Raw genomic sequence first — 25,947 nt, 5'->3', positions numbered from 1 at the left:
TATACCAGAGCCTGAGAGTCATTCTTAGAGATCTTAAGAGTAAAGAAATTAGGTGAGAAACGTAAACCAGAAAAATACCATGGGGAAGATCGGAGTGTTTAGCTCCTGAAGTGAATTCCCCTGGATGCATGAGCCATGAACGCTGTAAAAAACACGTCTACAAACTGAATATGACAATAAAAAAATAGAGACCGTTGCGGACGGGAGGTAATAAAAGGGTGGTTGAACGGATTTCTCTTTTCTAACTTAGTGTGTAATATCAAGTCAAGTCATCTTTATTTATATAGCGCTTTTAACAATGTAGATTGTTCCAAAGCTGCTTTACAGTGATAATAGGAAATCAAAGTAACAGAGATTGTTTTGGCTTGTAATGTGGCTGTTTAAGGATAAACAACATCTGCAAAGTTACAAAGCTCAAAGTTCAAGCAATGGAAGAATTTCATTTAAGAAATTGCTTTTTAAGGACTACAACAACACTGAGAGGAACTACATCCCTCCCGGGTTAGTGGCATCACAAACCCTAAATTTACTTAAATCCTGCCCACGGAACATGATTTATTTAATATCGAGACAGAATAAGCTAATCAGTGACTAGATGACAACTACGCATAAGCTACATAATTCATCAACTAACCATTCGGAATGTTGTCTACATGTTGAATTTCTTGAGTCTCTCCATCTTTGTCTGACTCCGGTTGAACAAAGCTAAAGTTTTGAAATTTGTCAGTGAGAGGTAATCAAAGCTGCAAAACGAGCTGTTGAAACTCCGACCCTGTGCCGGGAGCAGCAGCCCGCCCGCATCCAAAGGGACAGACAAAAACTATACTCTTTACTCACTACAGCCTCTCACAAGTTAGAAAGAAAACACAAAGCCAATCAGTTTAGCGATGTGTGTTCAGGAGGCGGGACTCAGATCTTTTATCCGTGTGTGTTATTGGTAATTTCTTTGAACGATGACAAGCCGGAATGACAACAAGCCGAAATGTAATAGGAGTAACGAGGCTATTTTTAAAATGTAAGGAGTAGAAAGTACAGATAATTGCGTAAAAATGTAAGAAGTAGAAGTAAAAAGTCGGCTGAAAAATAATTACTCCAGTAAAGTATAGATACCCAAAATTTCTACTTAAGTAAGGTAACGAAGTATTTGTACTTCGTTACTTGACACCTCTGCCAACATGTAAAGTGTTAGCTCAGGCTTTTAGCTCAGGCTTTTAGCCTTTTTCAGATGGTTTATTTTATTATTATTTTAGTTTTTTTATTAAACATTACCGAACACTGGTGAGTGAGGAGACATTATGAGGAGCGCGACCTGTGAATATGGCATATGAATAAAAAGCTCTTAAGTACTCTTAAGCTTATTTTATTTCTATACAGTTAAGCAGTTGTTGTGGGTATTTTGCAAACTGCCCATGTGAGCGTGGTATCGATGACGCTGATATTATTAGATTACCATCAAGTGTAGTGTCAGTTCTGGCAGGTCACGTTAGTCAAGCTCGCATCAGCTGACTCTCAGCTGATCCACGTCTACCTATAGGAATACGACGCCTATTACAGCATCCATATATAAGCTCTTTCAGTATTATCAGCAGCTATCGCGTTTCTCAGGAGCGAATTACCCTCCACCATCCCCAGCTCCTCCTCTCATTAGTCAGTATTTGGCATTCTGAATCCCCTTGAATCAGAATAAATTCTCGAATTATGTTGTATTTTAAAATCTTGAATTTATGATATCTGCAATACATTCATGTTGGTTCAGTTCTGGTTACCCTAAGGGGGGTTATTGCTGCTCTCCCTGCTCTTATCCATGCTAGGCTGCATGGATGCGCAGGGAGTTCTCGCCCAGAACGGAACCATACCGCCAATCCTAACTGTATGCCAATTGTCAATCGTATTTGACGATAGTGGTCCTGACAGAAATTAAGGTGAGCTATCCGGCCCTCCTGTTTAAAGCATTGCAGTATGTTGTGTTGAAGTCTGCAGATCAGCAGTTTTTAAGAACACGCCACGTCACCGTAGTCACCAATTTGAACTCTGCCGCTGGTGTAGGAAGTGTTGGGGAATTTCATTTGTCTCATACATATCTCATACATGAGTCTGAATATAAGATGCTGTAATGCTAGAGAAAACCAGGTCTAAATGCTGTAATATTGGAGAAAACCAGGCCTAAGGATATGAGATGAACAGAAAACTAGGCCTGAGGGGAGGTTGGTTAAGGACAGGAGAAGAAACTGGGTGAAAGGGCATGGAAAAGTACCTGAAAATCATGTATAAAGCCATTTTTAAAAGATACGCATGCGCAAAGAAGGTTGCCCCAATTAAAAAATAAAATAACGATGCAGGTGTTTTAATCGAGGCGAAGTAATAAGGAGGAGCAAAGAGAGAAAAGATAACAAGTTGAGCGCTAATTGGACACCTAACGATAAGAAAAAGGTATAAGATTTGAGCACTGACCATTGTAAAATCAGATGACTAGCTACCATCTCACTTTGTTGAACTGCTCAATAAAGTTATTCTTCTGAGACCTGAAACTTCGACTCTGAAAGATTTCTTCTGAGACCTGAACCAGACTTTGAAGAATTGAACCAAAGATCGAGAATTTGCCACAACAGAAGCAGCGGAGAAATACTTACCTGAATGAAGTTTAATCATGGTAGGGGGACATATTAACAGTGGCTGGTGGAAGCGCCTACCGAAACTTGAAAAACCGACTTGAAACCCTTGGAAGTGGAGCTTGAACTTGAAAACCAGTGTGAGAAGATCGTCTCTCGTGAATTGCAGAGTTGTTGATTCATGTCGGTGGGATCGGTGATCTGCGGAACAAATGGCACCCGTGCAGACAGCGAGGTTCTTTATGCTGGACAAGTTGAGGATTATTTTGGCTGAGCTGACGATGTTGAGGCTTTTGGTGATGTGGAATGGAAACTGATGGGTTACCCAGGGTGTTTTGGGCCAAGAAAGAGCAGGACTTCTCTTGAGAGGCCTTGGCTGATCAAACTCTCTGAAGACCGCTGAGCCCATGGGGAGATGCGGCACTAAATGCGGGAACTGCGACGTGCAGCAGGAGAGACGGCGGGACGAATTCATCGTCGGAACTTGATAATCGCAAACAATATGCGTGTCCTGAAACATGTAGGTTGGCGACTGAACGAGAGCATAAATGGAAGTGTCAGCATCTGCGAACTCAGACATGTGTAAGTACCTATCTTTTATACCACAAGGATTAGAACACAATTGGATAGGTGAGAAGGTAATGAGTGACGTAAGATTTGAGTCTTCCCGGCAGAACTTATGCTAGAGCTTCATATCTAGGTTATGATCTCTAATCATATCATTTACAATAAGTGCTTTTGAAGAAATGGATTGAATATTCAGCAACGCAAGCTTTGTCATTTGTTCATCTGAATTATATCTGTTTTTAATTTGTTGAACATCAATAACATTTTTACCCGTAAATGGGTTTGGAAATTTTTTGTGTTTACTATCTCGGGGACAGACCCAGTATTAATGTGATAATATCTAGTTGAAAGAGTCTCTATGTGATGGGATTTGTCTGACTTCTGTGACGTGAGACAGACGGTCGGTTTAGCCGGTCTGTCTGCTTCCAGACCTGAGCCCCAGTTAGTCAAGGTTCAACTCTAAGACTATGTGCCCTAATCACACTGTGCAATGCAGCGCCAGGCGCGACGCAAGTGTTTTTTTGTTAGTTTCAGCCTGAAGCGGTTATCGTTTTCACATCCAGCGCCACGTTGTTTAAATAGCAAATGAATTTGCGCCGCTGGTCTGAAAACGAGGTGTGTTCAGGCGCATTGATGGCGCGTTGCTATTTTGAGGCAACTGAAATATTTTTTTGTAATTTAAAAAGCGTGTGTTAGTAATATGCGCCTATAGTCGGGTCCATGGACCATGCACTTAGATCGTTAAAATAGGGCCCTATGTGCCATATTACAAGAGAGAAGAGCAGCAGCATCCCAGGAGGGATGAATACAATCTCTTTTCAACAGGTCAGGTCTGCCCCAAAAACTTTTTCCAAATGTCTATACCGAATTTTCGGTATAATGATATACACTCACCGGCCACTTTATTAGGTACCCCATGCTAGTAACGGGTTGGACCCCCTTTTGCCTTCAGAACTGCCTCAATTCTTCGTGGCATAGATTCAACAAGGTGCTGGAAGCATTCCTCAGGGAGTTTGGTCCATATTGACATGATGGCATCACACAGTTGCCGCAGATTTGTCGGCTGCACATCCATGATGCGAATCTCCCGTTCCACCACATCCCAAAGATGCTCTATTGGATTGAGATCTGGTGACTGTGGAGGCCATTTTAGTACAGTGAACTCATTGTCATGTTCAAGAAAACCAATTTGAAATGATTCGAGCTTTGTGCCATGGTGCATTATCCTGCTGGAAGTAGCCATCAGAGGATGGGTACATGGTGGCCATAAAGGGATGGACATGGTCAGAAACAATGCTCAGGTAGGCCGTGGCATTTAAACGATGCCCAATTGGCACTAAGGGGCCTAAAGTGTGCCAAGAAAACATCCCCCACACCATTACACCACCACCACCAGCCTGCTCAGTGGTAACAAGGCATGATGGATCCATGTTCTCATTCTGTTTACGCCAAATTCTGACTCTACCATCTGAATGTCTCAACAGAAATCGAGACTCATCAGACCAGGCAACATTTTTCCAGTCTTCAACTGTCCAATTTTGGTGAGCTCTTGCAAATTGTAGCCTCTTTTTCCTATTTGTAGTGGAGATGAGTGGTACCCGGTGGGGTCTTCTGCTGTTGTAGCCCATCTGCCTCAAAGTTCGACGTACTGTGCGTTCAGAGATGCTCTTCTGCCCACCTTGGTTGTAACGGGTGGTTATTTGAGTCACTGTTGCCCTTCTATCAGCTCGAACCAGTCTGGCCATTCTCCTCTGACCTCTGGCATCAACAAGGCATTTCCGCCCACAGAACTGCTGCTCACTGGATGTTTTTTCTTTTTCGGACCATTCTCTGTAAACCCTAGAGATGGTTGTGCGTGAAAATCCCAGTAGATTAGCAGTTTCTGAAATACTCAGACCAGCCCTTCTGGCACCAACAATCATGCCACGTTCAAAGTCACTCAAATCACCTTTCTTCCCCATACTGATGCTCGGTTTGAACTGCAGGAGATTGTCTTGACCATGTCTACATGCCTAAATGCACTGAGTTGCCGCCATGTGATTGGCTGCTTAGAAATTAAGTGTTAACGAGCAGTTGGACAGGTGTACCTAATAAAGTGGCCGGTGAGTGTAGTTAACAAATTTGCAAATGTTACAATTAAAAAAATTATCAAATTCAGGTAATTGTTTAATTTATTAACATATAACTGATTGTTGTTGTTTTTCTGCATTTCTTTCCAGTCTCTTTTCAAATTGGGATTTCTTATTTCTTTGAGTAAGCGTTCAATTAAAATAATTTTCAATAATTTTCTTGTTCAACTTGTTCAACAACAAAACACAAAACTTGTGGCATTCACACAGGGCCGGCGATTGCTATAGGCGAACTAGGCGGTTGCCTAGGGCGACAAATGTGTTGGGGGCGCGGGCGCCCTCTAGTGTCGCCCTTGGCCTACTTCCCATTAATCATAGAATTACAATGACAAGCGAAACAAAAACATGTTTATTAAACATGATCATGGGCGCCCCTCGGCCATACGTTTAATTACTTGTCAACCTGATTATTAGATTGAATGGATGATTATTGTCGATCATTGCCTAAAGGGGGGGGGGGGGGGGGGGGGGGGGGCAAGTGCTCGTTAGGCAAGTGCTCGGCTGCTGCGCGCGCTGATCGACAATGAAGCGGTCTAAACCCTCTGGTGCACAGGGACGAAAACGGAGAAAGCAACTAGATAAAAAGAAAGCCCAGTATAGAGGTAAGTCTTCTCATCTCATCCATTAAGGTGTCAAATATTCTGGCCATCGGGACAACCGGGAGATTCCCGCGGGCCCGACGTGCTTTTTGGGCCGATATATACATGATCTCATACTTTTATTTGTCTATTTTTGTCTTAACGGCCCATAAAACTCGTACATCGGTGGCCTATTCGTTTTGTTTTGTTTTGCTTAATTGGCGGCGCTGGGTTACTTCCAAATATATAACTTACTTTTAAGTATAGAAATTTGTACAATACTCATGAAAGTTTCCTTTATTTTTCAGTGCATTTGTTTTACAATATAGCCTATTGCAATTACTGTCATGGGATTAATATTATATCTATTATTATGTAGTAGTGTAATGTAGACAGACACTGTAATTAAAAGAGGTTTGAATGTTTCTTTGTTCAATTTGCACACTGAATATGGGTTGGAGCTTTTAGTTTTGAACTCTCAAAGTGCACCAGATTGATGAATTTAACATTAAAATGCACGAAATTTTCTTACGGGGAAATACCCCCGAAACCCCCTTAACCTTGTAGCAGACCAATGGATTGTAATAATAGTAGGCCTAGTGGTGGTAGTAGTTGTAATTGATCTACTAAAAGTTATTTATGGTCAGATAAAATATAGTTGTACAATGCAACTATGATATAAATATCCTTGAACGGTCTTTGTAGTATTTGTATGAACAATTTATTGTTTAAGTTTTTGAGTAACTATAAGAGCATGTTTAGTTTAATAAATACTTATAATTTTTTTTTTTGGGGGGGGGGGGGGGGGGGGGGGGGGGGGTGTTTGGGGGGGGGCGCAAAACTCAATATCGCCTAGGGCAACCAAAGGGTTAGAGCCGGCCCTGCATTCACAGCAACACTAGTTTATTAGTTAAGTAACTACACATTTACTTCATGTGAATCTAACAAAACATTTGCTCACTGTGACACAGAACAATGCTTTCTAATATGAGTCACTAGATTACTTGATTGGGTGAAACTCTTCCCACACTGAGTACAGTCGTACGGCTTCTCTCCAGTGTGAACTCGCTCGTGTGATTTCAGAGATCCAGAAGGAGTGAAACTCTTGTCACAATATGAGCACTTGTGAGGTTTTTCTCCAGTATGAATTCTTTGGTGCTGTTTCAGATTATCAGATGTAGTAAAGCTCTTCCCACAGTCACAACACACATGATCTCTCACTTCATTATGTGTTTTCTGGTGCCGTTTAAAACTGTCCAGACATGAAAAACTCTTTCCACAGAGAGAACACACATAAGGCTTCTCATCTGAATGAACTTTCAGGTGATTTTTTAGATTTGATGATGAAATAAAATCGTTAGCACACTGATCACAGTTAAATGGTTTTTCTCCAGAGTGAATGCGCAGATGATACTTGAGACCTGATGCATTGGAATAACTCTTCTCACACTGAGTACAGTCGTACGGCTTCTCTCCAGTATGAACTCGCTCGTGTGATTTCAGGGTTCCGGACTGAGTGAAACTCTTGTCACAATATGAGCACTTGTAAGGTTTTTCTCCAGTATGAATTCTTTGGTGCAGTTTCAGATATTCAGATGTAGTAAAGCTCTTCCCACAGAGAGAACACACATAATGCCTCTCATCTAAATGAACTTTCAGGTGTTTTTTTAGATGTGATGGTGAAATTAACTTTTTACCACACTGATGTGTGCGCATATGACGACTGAGACCTGATGCATGAGAATAACTCTTTCCACACTGAGTGCAGGTGTGCGTCTTTTTGGCTTTTGTTCTTTGAATTGTAAAGTTACGATGTTCCTCCTCCACTTCATTGAGTTCTTGTCTTTGCTCTTTCACTCTCACCTGGTCTAAAATACACAGAAATACAGTTAGAATCAGTTCAAGTGAACCCTTATTTAATAGCAGAAAGCAAAAGAGATCAGGGGTCTCATTTATAAAGCGTGCGTACGCACAAAACGGGGCTGGAAACGTACGTACGCCAGTTTCGGTTGTGATCTATAAAAAACAAACTTGACGGGAGAATGTGCGCACCTTTAAGCAAACTTTGAGCCGTGCGTACGCACATTTTGGAGACGGAGTAGTTTGGCGACACCGATGGTGAGCTGGAGCTAAATGTCTTTTTGGTCACTTTTAGACCGAAAATCTAAAGAAAATTATACATATAGTATACAGAAAGATAATACAAATATAATTTCACTCACCAAGCCTATCACATGAAGCAAACATCCATCCCTTTTTAAATGACCATCCCTTTGTTCTCTAGTGAAACTGACGCAGCCTATCTAAAACCGTAAATCTTCATTATAATCATAAATACAGTGTTCTGTGAAATATGTTCACAATAACAGTTTAGATAATTAAAACTATGTTTTACTTCTGATATAAACATTTAGATTAAATATGCCATTCTGATTAATGGAGTTACACTTAAATTACATGAAATCATTGCTGAGAAGTTACAACATTTTTTTTTATTCAATAAATAGAAATATGCAATGCTTTCAAACACTTTTCCTCTAGCATGCTGTGTTTTAATGTTTTAACTACAGAGATAATTGCTTATCATGATAATAGCAGATTGTCTTTTCGTGCAAATAATGCACTACAAGGTCTATATGTTTCCATTAAAAATATAAATCAATTAAAAATACTCTTTGGCCAGTGGAAAAGATTGAGAAAAACTTTCTCTGAAATGTATTTTACACTATTTGATTTATTTATTCAAAAACAAGGCAAGGATATAGGCTACTAAATTATTTTTTATTAATGTAGCCTAACTAATGTGACGGCACATCCGTATTTCATATTTTCCAAATGTCTTGTACCGTTAAACATGTTATCACGTGGATGAATAATCATATGCAAATGATATGCAGATGAGGATATGCATAGTAAAACTAGGCGTTGTAAGCTCCATATATGGTTGTTTCGGGGAGGAGACGCGTGTGCACAATCTTCCGCTGACTGGGATTTATAAAGTGAATTCTGCGCAGGTTCTGCTGTACGCACGGTTTTATAAGTCTGAATATTTGTTTGTGTACGCCATTTTTGGCTTTCGGACGCACGTACACTTTTAGTAAGGATCCTACGCACAGTTTTATAAATGAGACCCCAGATCTTTCACTTTTTGTTCTGTCATTCAATTGTTAATATAGTAAAAATATGTTTGACAACTGCTATATACAAGGTTATGATCATTTAGATGCATTTCTATATCATTTATCATCCACATACTGCTTATTAATTCACATCTACCAAAGCAGTCAACAATGAAGAATCAAGAATGGACACCAACCTATTTGTTCCTCAGTATCTTCATGTTTTATTCTGGATGGTTCTGGATCACTCATGTCTTCAATCTCCTCTTTAATAAACTCCATCTTTAACAGTCACACAGATTTCAGCTGCTACTCCTGAAGTTTGTCCTTCTCTTGTAGGATGATGGGAATATTCCCAGTATTTATTGGTGAATTGTTGTGGGAGGGGCTTCACTGCAGGTGTGAACTGTGATCACTGTGTTTTTATCCAATCTGCATTTATAAAGGACAGGAACATCATGTTTAACTGAGCAGCTGAAAAACCTCTTTGTCTCCAAAAGTTCCCTGTTTTCAGCTCATTCATTATGGTGATGTCTGAGATCTTCAGTAAATTGGCACATTAAATCGTTTTATTGGTGTCAACAGGCTGAAACAAACGACAGCATCATCACCTTTACCTTCAGTTCTTGTCTTTGCTCTTTCATTTCCATCGGGTCTGAAACATTAAAACATGTTAAGGGACTGTTCGTTATTTATTTAAGGAGCCACCGGAGGAGTTTTGAGATCTATAGTCAAAATAGACTTGACCCTCCCCTCGCCAGCAATACATTTTGACCCTCCAAAATGATTGTGAAAAAAGGAATGACCCTCCCCGATAATTTATTGATTACTTCTGTCCTGATTTGCGCTTGGCAAAGATGTTCAGATATATTTATGCGTATAGACCTACACCAAACGTTCATTATAAAGGGTCCTGTAGGCTACACCCGCCTTTCTCAAACTGGCGCAGCGCTGACTCGCGGTAGAACATGCATGATTTGATTGGTTAAACATGAAGAGGATAGGATTATCCGTCCGGCATGGCCGCTCACTCTAACATAGATAATTGTTCGCTATTATAGGCGCATAACCAATTGTGTGTGCGGAGTGTGGAGCGCGCGCATGACATGGAGGCGCCGACGCAATTACCGGTAGGCCTACTTGCATATTCCTATCAACAGTGGAAAGAAACAACTTAAAATACTCCATGTCTGGCCATACAGAAAATAATAATGCATCAGTCGCAATACTTTTATTTGTGTGCAATCACAATAACAAGAAAACGTTTTGATTTCGTAAAATAAAATAAAACAATCAGGGCGCGCGCTTTCATGGTCTCCGTGAACTGAAGCGCGTCAAAAAAAATAAGCAGAAACAGCGTTGGCTATAGCCTGTCTCACATATATGGAAAAAATATCTATATCTTGATATGTTCACTTTTAAACGAAAAAATAAATCGAATAGCAAATATCATCTGATTAATCCGCATGAAAGATGCATTTCTCTCTATTAAAAGCGCACTTTACAGCGGAGATGGAGACATGTTTGCAGCCGACACTGATTTAGCCAATCAGTTTAGCGATGTGTGTTCAGGAGGCGGGACTCAGATCTTTTATCCGTGTGTGTTATTGGTAATTTCTTTGAACGATGACAAGCCGGAATGACAACAAGCCGAAATGTAATAGGAGTAACGAGGCTATTTTTAAAATGTAAGGAGTAGAAAGTACAGATAATTGCGTAAAAATGTAAGAAGTAGAAGTAAAAAGTCGGCTGAAAAATAATTACTCCAGTAAAGTATAGATACCCAAAATTTCTACTTAAGTAAGGTAACGAAGTATTTGTACTTCGTTACTTGACACCTCTGCCAACATGTAAAGTGTTAGCTCAGGCTTTTAGCTCAGGCTTTTAGCCTTTTTCAGATGGTTTATTTTATTATTATTTTAGTTTTTTTATTAAACATTACCGAACACTGGTGAGTGAGGAGACATTATGAGGAGCGCGACCTGTGAATATGGCATATGAATAAAAAGCTCTTAAGTACTCTTAAGCTTATTTTATTTCTATACAGTTAAGCAGTTGTTGTGGGTATTTTGCAAACTGCCCATGTGAGCGTGGTATCGATGACGCTGATATTATTAGATTACCATCAAGTGTAGTGTCAGTTCTGGCAGGTCACGTTAGTCAAGCTCGCATCAGCTGACTCTCAGCTGATCCACGTCTACCTATAGGAATACGACGCCTATTACAGCATCCATATATAAGCTCTTTCAGTATTATCAGCAGCTATCGCGTTTCTCAGGAGCGAATTACCCTCCACCATCCCCAGCTCCTCCTCTCATCAGTCAGTATTTGGCATTCTGAATCCCCTTGAATCAGAATAAATTCTCGAATTATGTTGTATTTTAAAATCTTGAATTTATGATATCTGCAATACATTCATGTTGGTTCAGTTCTGGTTACCCTAAGGGGGGTTATTGCTGCTCTCCCTGCTCTTATCCATGCTAGGCTGCATGGATGCGCAGGGAGTTCTCGCCCAGAACGGAACCATACCGCCAATCCTAACTGTATGCCAATTGTCAATCGTATTTGACGATAGTGGTCCTGACAGAAATTAAGGTGAGCTATCCGGCCCTCCTGTTTAAAGCATTGCAGTATGTTGTGTTGAAGTCTGCAGATCAGCAGTTTTTAAGAACACGCCACGTCACCGTAGTCACCAATTTGAACTCTGCCGCTGGTGTAGGAAGTGTTGGGGAATTTCATTTGTCTCATACATATCTCATACATGAGTCTGAATATAAGATGCTGTAATGCTAGAGAAAACCAGGTCTAAATGCTGTAATATTGGAGAAAACCAGGCCTAAGGATATGAGATGAACAGAAAACTAGGCCTGAGGGGAGGTTGGTTAAGGACAGGAGAAGAAACTGGGTGAAAGGGCATGGAAAAGTACCTGAAAATCATGTATAAAGCCATTTTTAAAAGATACGCATGCGCAAAGAAGGTTGCCCCAATTAAAAAATAAAATAACGATGCAGGTGTTTTAATCGAGGCGAAGTAATAAGGAGGAGCAAAGAGAGAAAAGATAACAAGTTGAGCGCTAATTGGACACCTAACGATAAGAAAAAGGTATAAGATTTGAGCACTGACCATTGTAAAATCAGATGACTAGCTACCATCTCACTTTGTTGAACTGCTCAATAAAGTTATTCTTCTGAGACCTGAAACTTCGACTCTGAAAGATTTCTTCTGAGACCTGAACCAGACTTTGAAGAATTGAACCAAAGATCGAGAATTTGCCACAACAGAAGCAGCGGAGAAATACTTACCTGAATGAAGTTTAATCATGGTAGGGGGACATATTAACAGTGGCTGGTGGAAGCGCCTACCGAAACTTGAAAAACCGACTTGAAACCCTTGGAAGTGGAGCTTGAACTTGAAAACCAGTGTGAGAAGATCGTCTCTCGTGAATTGCAGAGTTGTTGATTCATGTCGGTGGGATCGGTGATCTGCGGAACAAATGGCACCCGTGCAGACAGCGAGGTTCTTTATGCTGGACAAGTTGAGGATTATTTTGGCTGAGCTGACGATGTTGAGGCTTTTGGTGATGTGGAATGGAAACTGATGGGTTACCCAGGGTGTTTTGGGCCAAGAAAGAGCAGGACTTCTCTTGAGAGGCCTTGGCTGATCAAACTCTCTGAAGACCGCTGAGCCCATGGGGAGATGCGGCACTAAATGCGGGAACTGCGACGTGCAGCAGGAGAGACGGCGGGACGAATTCATCGTCGGAACTTGATAATCGCAAACAATATGCGTGTCCTGAAACATGTAGGTTGGCGACTGAACGAGAGCATAAATGGAAGTGTCAGCATCTGCGAACTCAGACATGTGTAAGTACCTATCTTTTATACCACAAGGATTAGAACACAATTGGATAGGTGAGAAGGTAATGAGTGACGTAAGATTTGAGTCTTCCCGGCAGAACTTATGCTAGAGCTTCATATCTAGGTTATGATCTCTAATCATATCATTTACAATAAGTGCTTTTGAAGAAATGGATTGAATATTCAGCAACGCAAGCTTTGTCATTTGTTCATCTGAATTATATCTGTTTTTAATTTGTTGAACATCAATAACATTTTTACCCGTAAATGGGTTTGGAAATTTTTTGTGTTTACTATCTCGGGGACAGACCCAGTATTAATGTGATAATATCTAGTTGAAAGAGTCTCTATGTGATGGGATTTGTCTGACTTCTGTGACGTGAGACAGACGGTCGGTTTAGCCGGTCTGTCTGCTTCCAGACCTGAGCCCCAGTTAGTCAAGGTTCAACTCTAAGACTATGTGCCCTAATCACACTGTGCAATGCAGCGCCAGGCGCGACGCAAGTGTTTTTTTGTTAGTTTCAGCCTGAAGCGGTTATCGTTTTCACATCCAGCGCCACGTTGTTTAAATAGCAAATGAATTTGCGCCGCTGGTCTGAAAACGAGGTGTGTTCAGGCGCATTGATGGCGCGTTGCTATTTTGAGGCAACTGAAATATTTTTTTGTAATTTAAAAAGCGTGTGTTAGTAATATGCGCCTATAGTCGGGTCCATGGACCATGCACTTAGATCGTTAAAATAGGGCCCTATGTGCCATATTACAAGAGAGAAGAGCAGCAGCATCCCAGGAGGGATGAATACAATCTCTTTTCAACAGGTCAGGTCTGCCCCAAAAACTTTTTCCAAATGTCTATACCGAATTTTCGGTATAATGATATACACTCACCGGCCACTTTATTAGGTACCCCATGCTAGTAACGGGTTGGACCCCCTTTTGCCTTCAGAACTGCCTCAATTCTTCGTGGCATAGATTCAACAAGGTGCTGGAAGCATTCCTCAGGGAGTTTGGTCCATATTGACATGATGGCATCACACAGTTGCCGCAGATTTGTCGGCTGCACATCCATGATGCGAATCTCCCGTTCCACCACATCCCAAAGATGCTCTATTGGATTGAGATCTGGTGACTGTGGAGGCCATTTTAGTACAGTGAACTCATTGTCATGTTCAAGAAAACCAATTTGAAATGATTCGAGCTTTGTGCCATGGTGCATTATCCTGCTGGAAGTAGCCATCAGAGGATGGGTACATGGTGGCCATAAAGGGATGGACATGGTCAGAAACAATGCTCAGGTAGGCCGTGGCATTTAAACGATGCCCAATTGGCACTAAGGGGCCTAAAGTGTGCCAAGAAAACATCCCCCACACCATTACACCACCACCACCAGCCTGCTCAGTGGTAACAAGGCATGATGGATCCATGTTCTCATTCTGTTTACGCCAAATTCTGACTCTACCATCTGAATGTCTCAACAGAAATCGAGACTCATCAGACCAGGCAACATTTTTCCAGTCTTCAACTGTCCAATTTTGGTGAGCTCTTGCAAATTGTAGCCTCTTTTTCCTATTTGTAGTGGAGATGAGTGGTACCCGGTGGGGTCTTCTGCTGTTGTAGCCCATCTGCCTCAAAGTTCGACGTACTGTGCGTTCAGAGATGCTCTTCTGCCCACCTTGGTTGTAACGGGTGGTTATTTGAGTCACTGTTGCCCTTCTATCAGCTCGAACCAGTCTGGCCATTCTCCTCTGACCTCTGGCATCAACAAGGCATTTCCGCCCACAGAACTGCTGCTCACTGGATGTTTTTTCTTTTTCGGACCATTCTCTGTAAACCCTAGAGATGGTTGTGCGTGAAAATCCCAGTAGATTAGCAGTTTCTGAAATACTCAGACCAGCCCTTCTGGCACCAACAATCATGCCACGTTCAAAGTCACTCAAATCACCTTTCTTCCCCATACTGATGCTCGGTTTGAACTGCAGGAGATTGTCTTGACCATGTCTACATGCCTAAATGCACTGAGTTGCCGCCATGTGATTGGCTGCTTAGAAATTAAGTGTTAACGAGCAGTTGGACAGGTGTACCTAATAAAGTGGCCGGTGAGTGTAGTTAACAAATTTGCAAATGTTACAATTAAAAAAATTATCAAATTCAGGTAATTGTTTAATTTATTAACATATAACTGATTGTTGTTGTTTTTCTGCATTTCTTTCCAGTCTCTTTTCAAATTGGGATTTCTTATTTCTTTGAGTAAGCGTTCAATTAAAATAATTTTCAATAATTTTCTTGTTCAACTTGTTCAACAACAAAACACAAAACTTGTGGCATTCACACAGGGCCGGCGATTGCTATAGGCGAACTAGGCGGTTGCCTAGGGCGACAAATGTGTTGGGGGCGCGGGCGCCCTCTAGTGTCGCCCTTGGCCTACTTCCCATTAATCATAGAATTACAATGACAAGCGAAACAAAAACATGTTTATTAAACATGATCATGGGCGCCCCTCGGCCATACGTTTAATTACTTGTCAACCTGATTATTAGATTGAATGGATGATTATTGTCGATCATTGCCTAAAGGGGGGGGGGGGGGGGGGGGCAAGTGCTCGTTAGGCAAGTGCTCGGCTGCTGCGCGCGCTGATCGACAATGAAGCGGTCTAAACCCTCTGGTGCACAGGGACGAAAACGGAGAAAGCAACTAGATAAAAAGAAAGCCCAGTATAGAGGTAAGTCTTCTCATCTCATCCATTAAGGTGTCAAATATTCTGGCCATCGGGACAACCGGGAGATTCCCGCGGGCCCGACGTGCTTTTTGGGCCGATATATACATGATCTCATACTTTTATTTGTCTATTTTTGTCTTAACGGCCCATAAAACTCGTACATCGGTGGCCTATTCGTTTTGTTTTGTTTTGCTTAATTGGCGGCGCTGGGTTACTTCCAAATATATAACTTACTTTTAAGTATAGAAATTTGTACAATACTCATGAAAGTTTCCTTTATTTTTCAGTGCATTTGTTTTACAATATAGCCTATTGCAATTACTGTCATGGGATTAATATTATATCTATTATTATGTAGTAGTGTAATGTAGACAGACACTGTAATTAAAAGAGGTTTGAATGTTTCTTTGTTCAATTTGCACACTGAATATGGGTTGGAGCTTTTAGTTTTGAACTCTCAAAGTGCACCAGATTGATGAATTTAACATTAAAATGCACGAAATTTTCTTACGGGGAAATACCCCCGAAACCCCCTTAACCTTGTAGCAGACCAATGGATTGTAATAATAGTAGGCCTAGTGGTGGTAGTAGTTGTAATTGATCTACTAAAAGTTATTTATGGTCAGATAAAATATAGTTGTACAATGCAACTATGATATAAATATCCTTGAACGGTCTTTGTAGTATTTGTATGAACAATTTATTGTTTAAGTTTTTGAGTAACTATAAGAGCATGTTTAGTTTAATAAATACTTATAATTTTTTTTTTTGGGGGGGGGGGGGGGGGGGGGGGGGGGGGTGTTTGGGGGGGGGCGCAAAACTCAATATCGCCTAGGGCAACCAAAGGGTTAGAGCCGGCCCTGCATTCACAGCAACACTAGTTTATTAGTTAAGTAACTACACATTTACTTCATGTGAATCTAACAAAACATTTGCTCACTGTGACACAGAACAATGCTTTCTAATATGAGTCACTAGATTACTTGATTGGGTGAAACTCTTCCCACACTGAGTACAGTCGTACGGCTTCTCTCCAGTGTGAACTCGCTCGTGTGATTTCAGAGATCCAGAAGGAGTGAAACTCTTGTCACAATATGAGCACTTGTGAGGTTTTTCTCCAGTATGAATTCTTTGGTGCTGTTTCAGATTATCAGATGTAGTAAAGCTCTTCCCACAGTCACAACACACATGATCTCTCACTTCATTATGTGTTTTCTGGTGCCGTTTAAAACTGTCCAGCCATGAAAAACTCTTTCCACAGAGAGAACACACATAAGGCTTCTCATCTGAATGAACTTTCAGGTGATTTTTTAGATTTGATGATGAAATAAAATCGTTAGCACACTGATCACAGTTAAATGGTTTTTCTCCAGAGTGAATGCGCAGATGATACTTGAGACCTGATGCATTGGAATAACTCTTCTCACACTGAGTACAGTCGTACGGCTTCTCTCCAGTATGAACTCGCTCGTGTGATTTCAGGGTTCCGGACTGAGTGAAACTCTTGTCACAATATGAGCACTTGTAAGGTTTTTCTCCAGTATGAATTCTTTGGTGCAGTTTCAGATATTCAGATGTAGTAAAGCTCTTCCCACAGAGAGAACACACATAATGCCTCTCATCTAAATGAACTTTCAGGTGTTTTTTTAGATGTGATGGTGAAATTAACTTTTTACCACACTGATGTGTGCGCATATGACGACTGAGACCTGATGCATGAGAATAACTCTTTCCACACTGAGTGCAGGTGTGCGTCTTTTTGGCTTTTGTTCTTTGAATTGTAAAGTTACGATGTTCCTCCTCCACTTCATTGAGTTCTTGTCTTTGCTCTTTCACTCTCACCTGGTCTAAAATACACAGAAATACAGTTAGAATCAGTTCAAGTGAACCCTTATTTAATAGCAGAAAGCAAAAGAGATCAGGGGTCTCATTTATAAAGCGTGCGTACGCACAAAACGGGGCTGGAAACGTACGTACGCCAGTTTCGGTTGTGATCTATAAAAAACAAACTTGACGGGAGAATGTGCGCACCTTTAAGCAAACTTTGAGCCGTGCGTACGCACATTTTGGAGACGGAGTAGTTTGGCGACACCGATGGTGAGCTGGAGCTAAATGTCTTTTTGGTCACTTTTAGACCGAAAATCTAAAGAAAATTATACATATAGTATACAGAAAGATAATACAAATATAATTTCACTCACCAAGCCTATCACATGAAGCAAACATCCATCCCTTTTTAAATGTCCATCCCTTTGTTCTCTAGTGAAACTGACGCAGCCTATCTAAAACCGTAAATCTTCATTATAATCATAAATACAGTGTTCTGTGAAATATGTTCACAATAACAGTTTAGATAATTAAAACTATGTTTTACTTCTGATATAAACATTTAGATTAAATATGCCATTCTGATTAATGGAGTTACACTTAAATTACATGAAATCATTGCTGAGAAGTTACAACATTTTTTTTTATTCAATAAATAGAAATATGCAATGCTTTCAAACACTTTTCCTCTAGCATGCTGTGTTTTAATGTTTTAACTACAGAGATAATTGCTTATCATGATAATAGCAGATTGTCTTTTCGTGCAAATAATGCACTACAAGGTCTATATGTTTCCATTAAAAATATAAATCAATTAAAAATACTCTTTGGCCAGTGGAAAAGATTGAGAAAAACTTTCTCTGAAATGTATTTTACACTATTTGATTTATTTATTCAAAAACAAGGCAAGGATATAGGCTACTAAATTATTTTTTATTAATGTAGCCTAACTAATGTGACGGCACATCCGTATTTCATATTTTCCAAATGTCTTGTACCGTTAAACATGTTATCACGTGGATGAATAATCATATGCAAATGATATGCAGATGAGGATATGCATAGTAAAACTAGGCGTTGTAAGCTCCATATATGGTTGTTTCGGGGAGGAGACGCGTGTGCACAATCTTCCGCTGACTGGGATTTATAAAGTGAATTCTGCGCAGGTTCTGCTGTACGCACGGTTTTATAAGTCTGAATATTTGTTTGTGTACGCCATTTTTGGCTTTCGGACGCACGTACACTTTTAGTAAGGATCCTACGCACAGTTTTATAAATGAGACCCCAGATCTTTCACTTTTTGTTCTGTCATTCAATTGTTAATATAGTAAAAATATGTTTGACAACTGCTATATACAAGGTTATGATCATTTAGATGCATTTCTATATCATTTATCATCCACATACTGCTTATTAATTCACATCTACCAAAGCAGTCAACAATGAAGAATCAAGAATGGACACCAACCTATTTGTTCCTCAGTATCTTCATGTTTTATTCTGGATGGTTCTGGATCACTCATGTCTTCAATCTCCTCTTTAATAAACTCCATCTTTAACAGTCACACAGATTTCAGCTGCTACTCCTGAAGTTTGTCCTTCTCTTGTAGGATGATGGGAATATTCCCAGTATTTATTGGTGAATTGTTGTGGGAGGGGCTTCACTGCAGGTGTGAACTGTGATCACTGTGTTTTTATCCAATCTGCATTTATAAAGGACAGGAACATCATGTTTAACTGAGCAGCTGAAAAACCTCTTTGTCTCCAAAAGTTCCCTGTTTTCAGCTCATTCATTATGGTGATGTCTGAGATCTTCAGTAAATTGGCACATTAAATCGTTTTATTGGTGTCAACAGGCTGAAACAAACGACAGCATCATCACCTTTACCTTCAGTTCTTGTCTTTGCTCTTTCATTTCCATCGGGTCTGAAACATTAAAACATGTTAAGGGACTGTTCGTTATTTATTTAAGGAGCCACCGGAGGAGTTTTGAGATCTATAGTCAAAATAGACTTGACCCTCCCCTCGCCAGCAATACATTTTGACCCTCCAAAATGATTGTGAAAAAAGGAATGACCCTCCCCGATAATTTATTGATTACTTCTGTCCTGATTTGCGCTTGGCAAAGATGTTCAGATATATTTATGCGTATAGACCTACACCAAACGTTCATTATAAAGGGTCCTGTAGGCTACACCCGCCTTTCTCAAACTGGCGCAGCGCTGACTCGCGGTAGAACATGCATGATTTGATTGGTTAAACATGAAGAGGATAGGATTATCCGTCCGGCATGGCCGCTCACTCTAACATAGATAATTGTTCGCTATTATAGGCGCATAACCAATTGTGTGTGCGGAGTGTGGAGCGCGCGCATGACATGGAGGCGCCGACGCAATTACCGGTAGGCCTACTTGCATATTCCTATCAACAGTGGAAAGAAACAACTTAAAATACTCCATGTCTGGCCATACAGAAAATAATAATGCATCAGTCGCAATACTTTTATTTGTGTGCAATCACAATAACAAGAAAACGTTTTGATTTCGTAAAATAAAATAAAACAATCAGGGCGCGCGCTTTCATGGTCTCCGTGAACTGAAGCGCGTCAAAAAAAATAAGCAGAAACAGCGTTGGCTATAGCCTGTCTCACATATATGGAAAAAATATCTATATCTTGATATGTTCACTTTTAAACGAAAAAATAAATCGAATAGCAAATATCATCTGATTAATCCGCATGAAAGATGCATTTCTCTCTATTAAAAGCGCACTTTACAGCGGAGATGGAGACATGTTTGCAGCCGACACTGATTTATAAAAAAAAAACTAGTTTATAAATAAACATTTAAAATACATCGTTATTTTTTAAGACATATTTATTATCATTAGCCTGTTTTTGCGGCAAGATTTATGCATGTGCTTGAGTGCAGAATGGGCTATATTCCTCCATGTGCCCAGTATTTAAGTAGAGATTAATATAAACGTGCTTTGGCAACTCTAATAAATACATTTACTAGGCCTATAGTTCACATTATTTAATTAGTAGGCCTAATAAATATCCAGCTCTTTACATTTAATTTGTTGAGTTAACAATTAGGCTAGTTATTGAACTAATAAAGTAATAAAACAAATATTAAATTAAGATAATAACTATAATTATATATTAGCTTCCACCACGCAAATTGCTGTTTTTAAAGTGCACAATCTGTTACACATTTGAAGATTTACTATAGCCTATCTTGAGAGATTGTTGTATTGTGTTGTAGCCTATCTTCTGTTATAAAGATTACGATTGACATTTCGTTAATTAAAAAAATAAGCACATCATTTTTTTTAAATCTTAGATGTTCTGTGTTTTGACTACTTTTTGAATTTTGTATAATAATATATCTTGGTAATGAAGAAATTTTAACAAAAAAAATCGTATATATTATAGGCTATATAAAACATATATAAAATAAAATAGGTCCTCATAATCATTGATTAATTTAGCCAAATCCGATCACTCAAACCACTTCAGGAGGAGGTCCGGGCCGCTTTCCAGACCAAACTGGACAAGTAAATGCATCTGGATGTCGAAACCACATTTGTAAATTTTACTCCTCCCAAAAAATGCTAAAAAATAAATAAATAAACGTGTGAGAGCGTGTTAGGCTATATGTTATGTTATAGCCAGATATGACGACGCATCACCGCAGATGAGCATCTATTCATCAAGCCAACGCGCAAACTATCGCAAATCAAAGTGAAAGTAGCCTAAGTCACAGACGCTTAACACAATCAGCTTCATTAAAAGTAAAGAAACGAAATGATCTGCTGTTGCCAACTTGCCGCTCTCTCCTATTGCGGTCTTTGATTTTGACATTTTAGCTGATGATCAATAAAATGCAGCTCATATCTGTTGTTTTCGGTGACGTGAACTCCATTAAATCTCCATATAGCTCGGGAATTGAAGATCGAATCGGATTTTTTCAGACATGATAACTCCACGATCTGCTTTTGAAGAAATATGTTAGGCTAGTATCATGCTACAGCGCACATTCTATCAGCGTTCTGTTCTGACATGCATTTTTTCTGATCGCGCGCGCGCTGTCAAACAGCGCCAAACTGGACCTGGGGTCTCATTTATAAAGCGTGCGTACGCACAAAACGGGGCTGGAAACGTACCTACGCCAGTTTCCACGCAAAGGTTGTGATCTATAAAAAACAAACTTGACGGGAGAATGTGCGCACCTTTAAGCAAACTTTGAGCCGTGCGTACGCACATTCTGGAGACAAAGGGAATTGGCGACACAGATGGTGAGTTGGAGTTAAATGTCTTTTTGGTCACTTTTAGACAGAAAATCTAAAGAAAATGATACATATACAGAAAGATAATACAAATATAATTTCACTCACCAAGCCTATCACTTGAAGCAAATATCCATCCCTTCTTAAATGTCTGTCACGATCCACACACGGGAAAACAAGGGTAAGTTCCAAAAGCAGTAGTTCTATTAAGGATAATCCAAAATCGTAAACCAGTCCAAAGCAAGGGTCAAAATCCAAAAGGCAATCCAACATGAACAGGAACAAAACAAGAAACAAGGAAACTGGATAACAGAAGTAGCGTGATGCATACAAGGACTCCGTAACACATACTAAAACAGACAGGGTATATATACACAGGGAAATGACAATGCTAATGGGGAACAGGCTGAGTGCAATGATCAATGATAAGAGACAGCTGAGTGCAATGAAAAGACAAGGATCATGGGGAATGTAGTTCAAGAGTGTGATGGACACCGTGGGGAAGGAGGACATCTAGTGGTGACCCAAGGAACATAAACCAGACACTGTGACATAACCCCCCCTCTACGGAGTGGCTACCAGACGCTCCAAGACGTGACAGACAAACAAGTGTCCAGGCGGGAGGTGGACTGGTGGAGGATCAGGGGGAGGGATGGGGGGCCAGGTCCATGGAGGGAAACGGGGACAGGGAGTGACAGTTCATCTGGCGGCCAGGGCGGAGACTCTCCCTCGGGCGGCCAGGGCGGAGACTCTCCCTCGGGCGGCCAGGGCGGAGACTCTCCCTCGGGCGGCCAGGGCGGAGACTCTCCCTCGGGCGGCCAGGGCGGAGACTCTCCCTCGGGCGGCCAGGGCGGAGACTCTCCCTCGGGCGGCCAGGGCGGAGACTCTCCCTCGGGCGGCCAGGGCGGAGACTCTCCCTCGGGCGGCCAGGGCGGAGACTCTCCCTCGGGCGGCCACGGCGGTGAAGACCCTTCAGGCGGCCACGGCGGTGAAGACCCCTGGGCGGTGAAGACCCCAGGGCGGTGAAGACCCCAGGGCGGTGAAGACCCCTCGGGCGGTGAAGACCCCTCGGGCGGCCAGGGCGGTAGCTCAGGCGCAGGAACAGCAGACACCGGCTCAGGAACAGCAGACACCGGCTCAGGAACAGTCACAAGAACAGACAAAAACACAGAAACAAACACAGGCACTGGCTCTGGAACAGACGACACTGGCTCCGGCTCTGGAACAGACGACACTGGCTCCGGCTCTGGAACAGCAGACACTGGCTCCGGCTCTGGAACAGCAGACACTGGCTCCGGCTCTGGAACAGCAGACACTGGCTCCGGCTCTGGAACAGCAGACACTGGCTCCGGCTCTGGAACAGCAGACACTGGCTCCGGCTCTGGAACAGCAGACACTGGCTCCGGCTCTGGAACAGCAGACACTGGCTCCGGCTCTGGAACAGCAGACACTGGCTCCGGCTCTGGAACAGCAGACACTGGCTCCGGCTCTGGAACAGCAGACACTGGCTCCGGCTCTGGAACAGCAGACACTGGCTCCGGCTCTGGAACAGCAGACACTGGCTCCGGCTCTGGAACAGCAGACACTGGCTCCGGCTCTGGAACAGCAGACACTGGCTCCGGCTCTGGAACAGCAGACACTGGCTCCGGCTCTGGAACAGCAGACACTGGCTCCGGCTCTGGAACAGCAGACACTGGCTCCGGCTCTGGAACAGCAGACACTGGCTCCGGCTCTGGAACAGCAGACACTGGCTCCGGCTCTGGAACAGCAGACACTGGCTCCGGCTCTGGAACAGCAGACACTGGCTCCGGCTCTGGAACAGCAGACACTGGCTCCGGCTCTGGAACAGCAGACACTGGCTCCGGCTCTGGAACAGCAGACACTGGCTCCGGCTCTGGAACAGCAGACACTGGCTCCGGCGCTGCAACAGGCGAGACAGGCACGTCCAGGATTCGAGCTAAACGCTCCAAATAGTCACTTAGTATGCCCCCGATTGAGATAATGGGTATATCCAGATCCGTTTCTGACTGGTCAGACGGGACGTAAACAGTCACTGGCTGGGCAGACGAAACGTGAGCCGTCTCTGGCTGGGCAGACGGGACTCGAACAGTCTCTGGCTGGGCAGACGGGACTCGAACAGTCTCTGGCTGGGCAGACGGGACTCGAACAGTCTCTGGCTGGGCAGACGGGACTCGAACAGTCTCTGGCTGGGCAGACGTGACGTGAACGGTCTCTGGCTGGGCAGACGTGACGTGAACGGTCTCTGGCTGTGAAGACGTGACGTGAACGGTCTCTGGCTGGGCAGACGTGACGTGAACAGTTTCTGGCTGGGCAGACGTGACGTGAAGCGCAAGCTCGGTGTGGCTGACGTGAACAGTCTCTGGTACGGTCTCCGGGCACTTGAGGAGGCTGGAGGTCTTACCCCTCATCCGCCATCTCTGACGGCGATGTGCTGATTCCGTGCTGGATGAGATCAACGGCGGATGGAGTTCTGGACTGGACATCACCAGCCCAGGGTCGAGGAGTGATCGAAGCGGAGAGTTGTTCCGGGATTCACCTCTGGCACCTCCTCTCCTGCGACCTCCGCGGGTCCCCGAAAACCTGGCCAGACGAGTTCCCTCGAATGATTCCCTTCTCTCTAAGGAAGGGATCTCGGGTAACTTTCTCACCGCGGTCTCCTCCGTGATACGAGCCCACAGAGCAAAACATTCGAAAATGTTCATACACGGTGGCACTTCTCCAGATTGCGACCTCTCCCCTACGGTGGCTGGGGAAGAGGACCAGAACCCCCTACTGCTGGAACTATTCATGACGGAGTCCTTCTGTCACGATCCACACACGGGAAAACAAGGGTAAGTTCCAAAAGCAGTAGTTCTATTAAGGATAATCCAAAATCGTAAACCAGTCCAAAGCAAGGGTCAAAATCCAAAAGGCAATCCAACATGAACAGGAACAAAACAAGAAACAAGGAAACTGGATAACAGAAGTAGCGTGATGCATACAAGGACTCCGTAACACATACTAAAACAGACAGGGTATATACAGTGGGTATAGAAAAGAATCACCCCCCTTTAAAATAATCACATTTTGTTGCTTTGCAGCCTGAAATGAAAACGGACAAAAATCATTTTTGTTTTATTCAGCTGTATTTACAACTTATAACATCCAAGTGAAAGATATAATACCAACTTGTCAGAATTTTATTTTTACAAATTAAAAAACAGAATCACTGAGTTGGAAAAAGAATCACCCCCCTCCTAAAAATGACTTGTAAACCCAACCAGGTGTAGTTAATCACCTTCTCAATAGCACACAAAGCCAATTGACTTTCAAATGTGATCAGCTGTGGTCATTTTGATTAGCTCAGCATGAAACAAGCTTTTCCTGAAGCATTTCAGTCCTTGGTAGTGCAACTGAAGAAAACAATCAACTATGGGTGGCAAGGCATTGAAAAAAGATCTCCGGGATAAAGTTGTGGACAGGCACAAGTCAGGAGATGGATACAAAAAATTTTCAAAGGCGTTATCAGTGCCTAGAAGCACAGTGAAGTCTATTATTAAGAAGTGGAAGGTATTTGGTACAACACAGACCCTCCCTGGGTCAGGACGTCGCTCCAAACTGGATGAAAGAGCCAGGAGGAAACTGGTCAGAGAGGCTACCAAGAGGCCTACAGCAACTCTGAAGGAGTTGCAGGAATTCATGACAAAGAGTGGTCATTGTGTGCATGTGACAACAATATCACAAATTCTCCACAAATGTGGCTTGTATGGGAGGGTTGCAAGAAAAAAGCCACTCCTCAAGAAAGGCCACATGCAGTCACGACTGAGCTTTGCCAAAACACACCTTGAAGATTCTAAGGCCACGTGGAAAAAGGTGTTATGGTCAGATGAGACTAAAATTGAATTATTTGGCCTCAACGCCAAACGATATGTCTGGCGAAAATCCAATACAGCTCACCATCCAAATAACACCATTCCTACAGTAAAGCATGGAGGTGGTAATATCATGTTATGGGGTTGTTTCTCTGCAGCAGGGACTGGAGCACTAGTCAGGATAGAAGGAAAAATGGATGGGGCAAAATACCGTCAAATTCTTGAGGAAAATCTGCTGCTCTCTGCCAGAAAGTTGTCAATGGGAAGAAGATTTACCTTCCAACATGACAATGACCCAAAGCACACAGCAAAACTGACCACACAGTGGTTAAAGGAGAAAAAGGTGAATGTCCTTGCATGGCCTAGTCAGAGCCCAGACTTAAAC

At 42.1% G+C, this 25,947-nt stretch overlaps 2 protein-coding genes across 2 annotated transcripts in view; both read right to left on the bottom strand.

Moving 5' to 3' along the window:
- Positions 1-12,759, bottom strand: part of LOC130097307 (zinc finger protein 271) — a 28,943-nt gene extending 16,184 nt beyond the window's left edge. The window contains exons 1-2 of the mRNA XM_056264107.1: positions 12,504-12,759; positions 6,845-7,751 (exon numbers count right to left, since the gene is read on the bottom strand). Coding sequence (XP_056120082.1) covers positions 6,845-7,751; positions 12,504-12,759 — 1,163 coding nt within the window. The remainder of the gene's footprint in view (positions 1-6,844; positions 7,752-12,503) is intronic.
- A 3,676-nt stretch (positions 12,760-16,435) lies between these two features.
- Positions 16,436-24,500, bottom strand: LOC130097306 (zinc finger protein 501-like). Its single transcript, XM_056264106.1, has 2 exons — positions 24,113-24,500; positions 16,436-17,420 (listed from the first exon to the last, which is right to left on the bottom strand). Exons 1-2 carry the CDS (start codon positions 24,498-24,500, stop codon positions 16,510-16,512), a joined length of 1,299 nt encoding a protein of 432 aa, XP_056120081.1. The 3' UTR covers positions 16,436-16,509.
- Between the last annotated feature and the right edge of the window lie 1,447 nt (positions 24,501-25,947).

This window comes from Rhinichthys klamathensis, unplaced genomic scaffold (genome assembly GCF_029890125.1).
Source record: "Rhinichthys klamathensis goyatoka isolate OS25496 unplaced genomic scaffold, OSU_Roscu_1.1 h1tg000216l_1, whole genome shotgun sequence".
Taxonomy (NCBI): domain Eukaryota; kingdom Metazoa; phylum Chordata; class Actinopteri; order Cypriniformes; family Leuciscidae; genus Rhinichthys; species Rhinichthys klamathensis.
The sequence above is the reverse complement of the archived record's forward strand: the minus strand, read 5'-3'. Positions and strand labels throughout refer to the sequence as shown.

Coding starts and splice junctions, on each gene's coding strand:
- LOC130097306 (XM_056264106.1), bottom strand. CDS start 24,500: ATGAATAGTTCCAGCAGTAGGGGGTTCTGGTCCTCTTCCCCAGCCACC. Junction 17,421..24,112: donor TCAGAGATGGCGGATGAGGG/GTAAGACCTCCA, acceptor TGTGTATTTTAG/ACCAGGTGAGAGTGAAAGAG.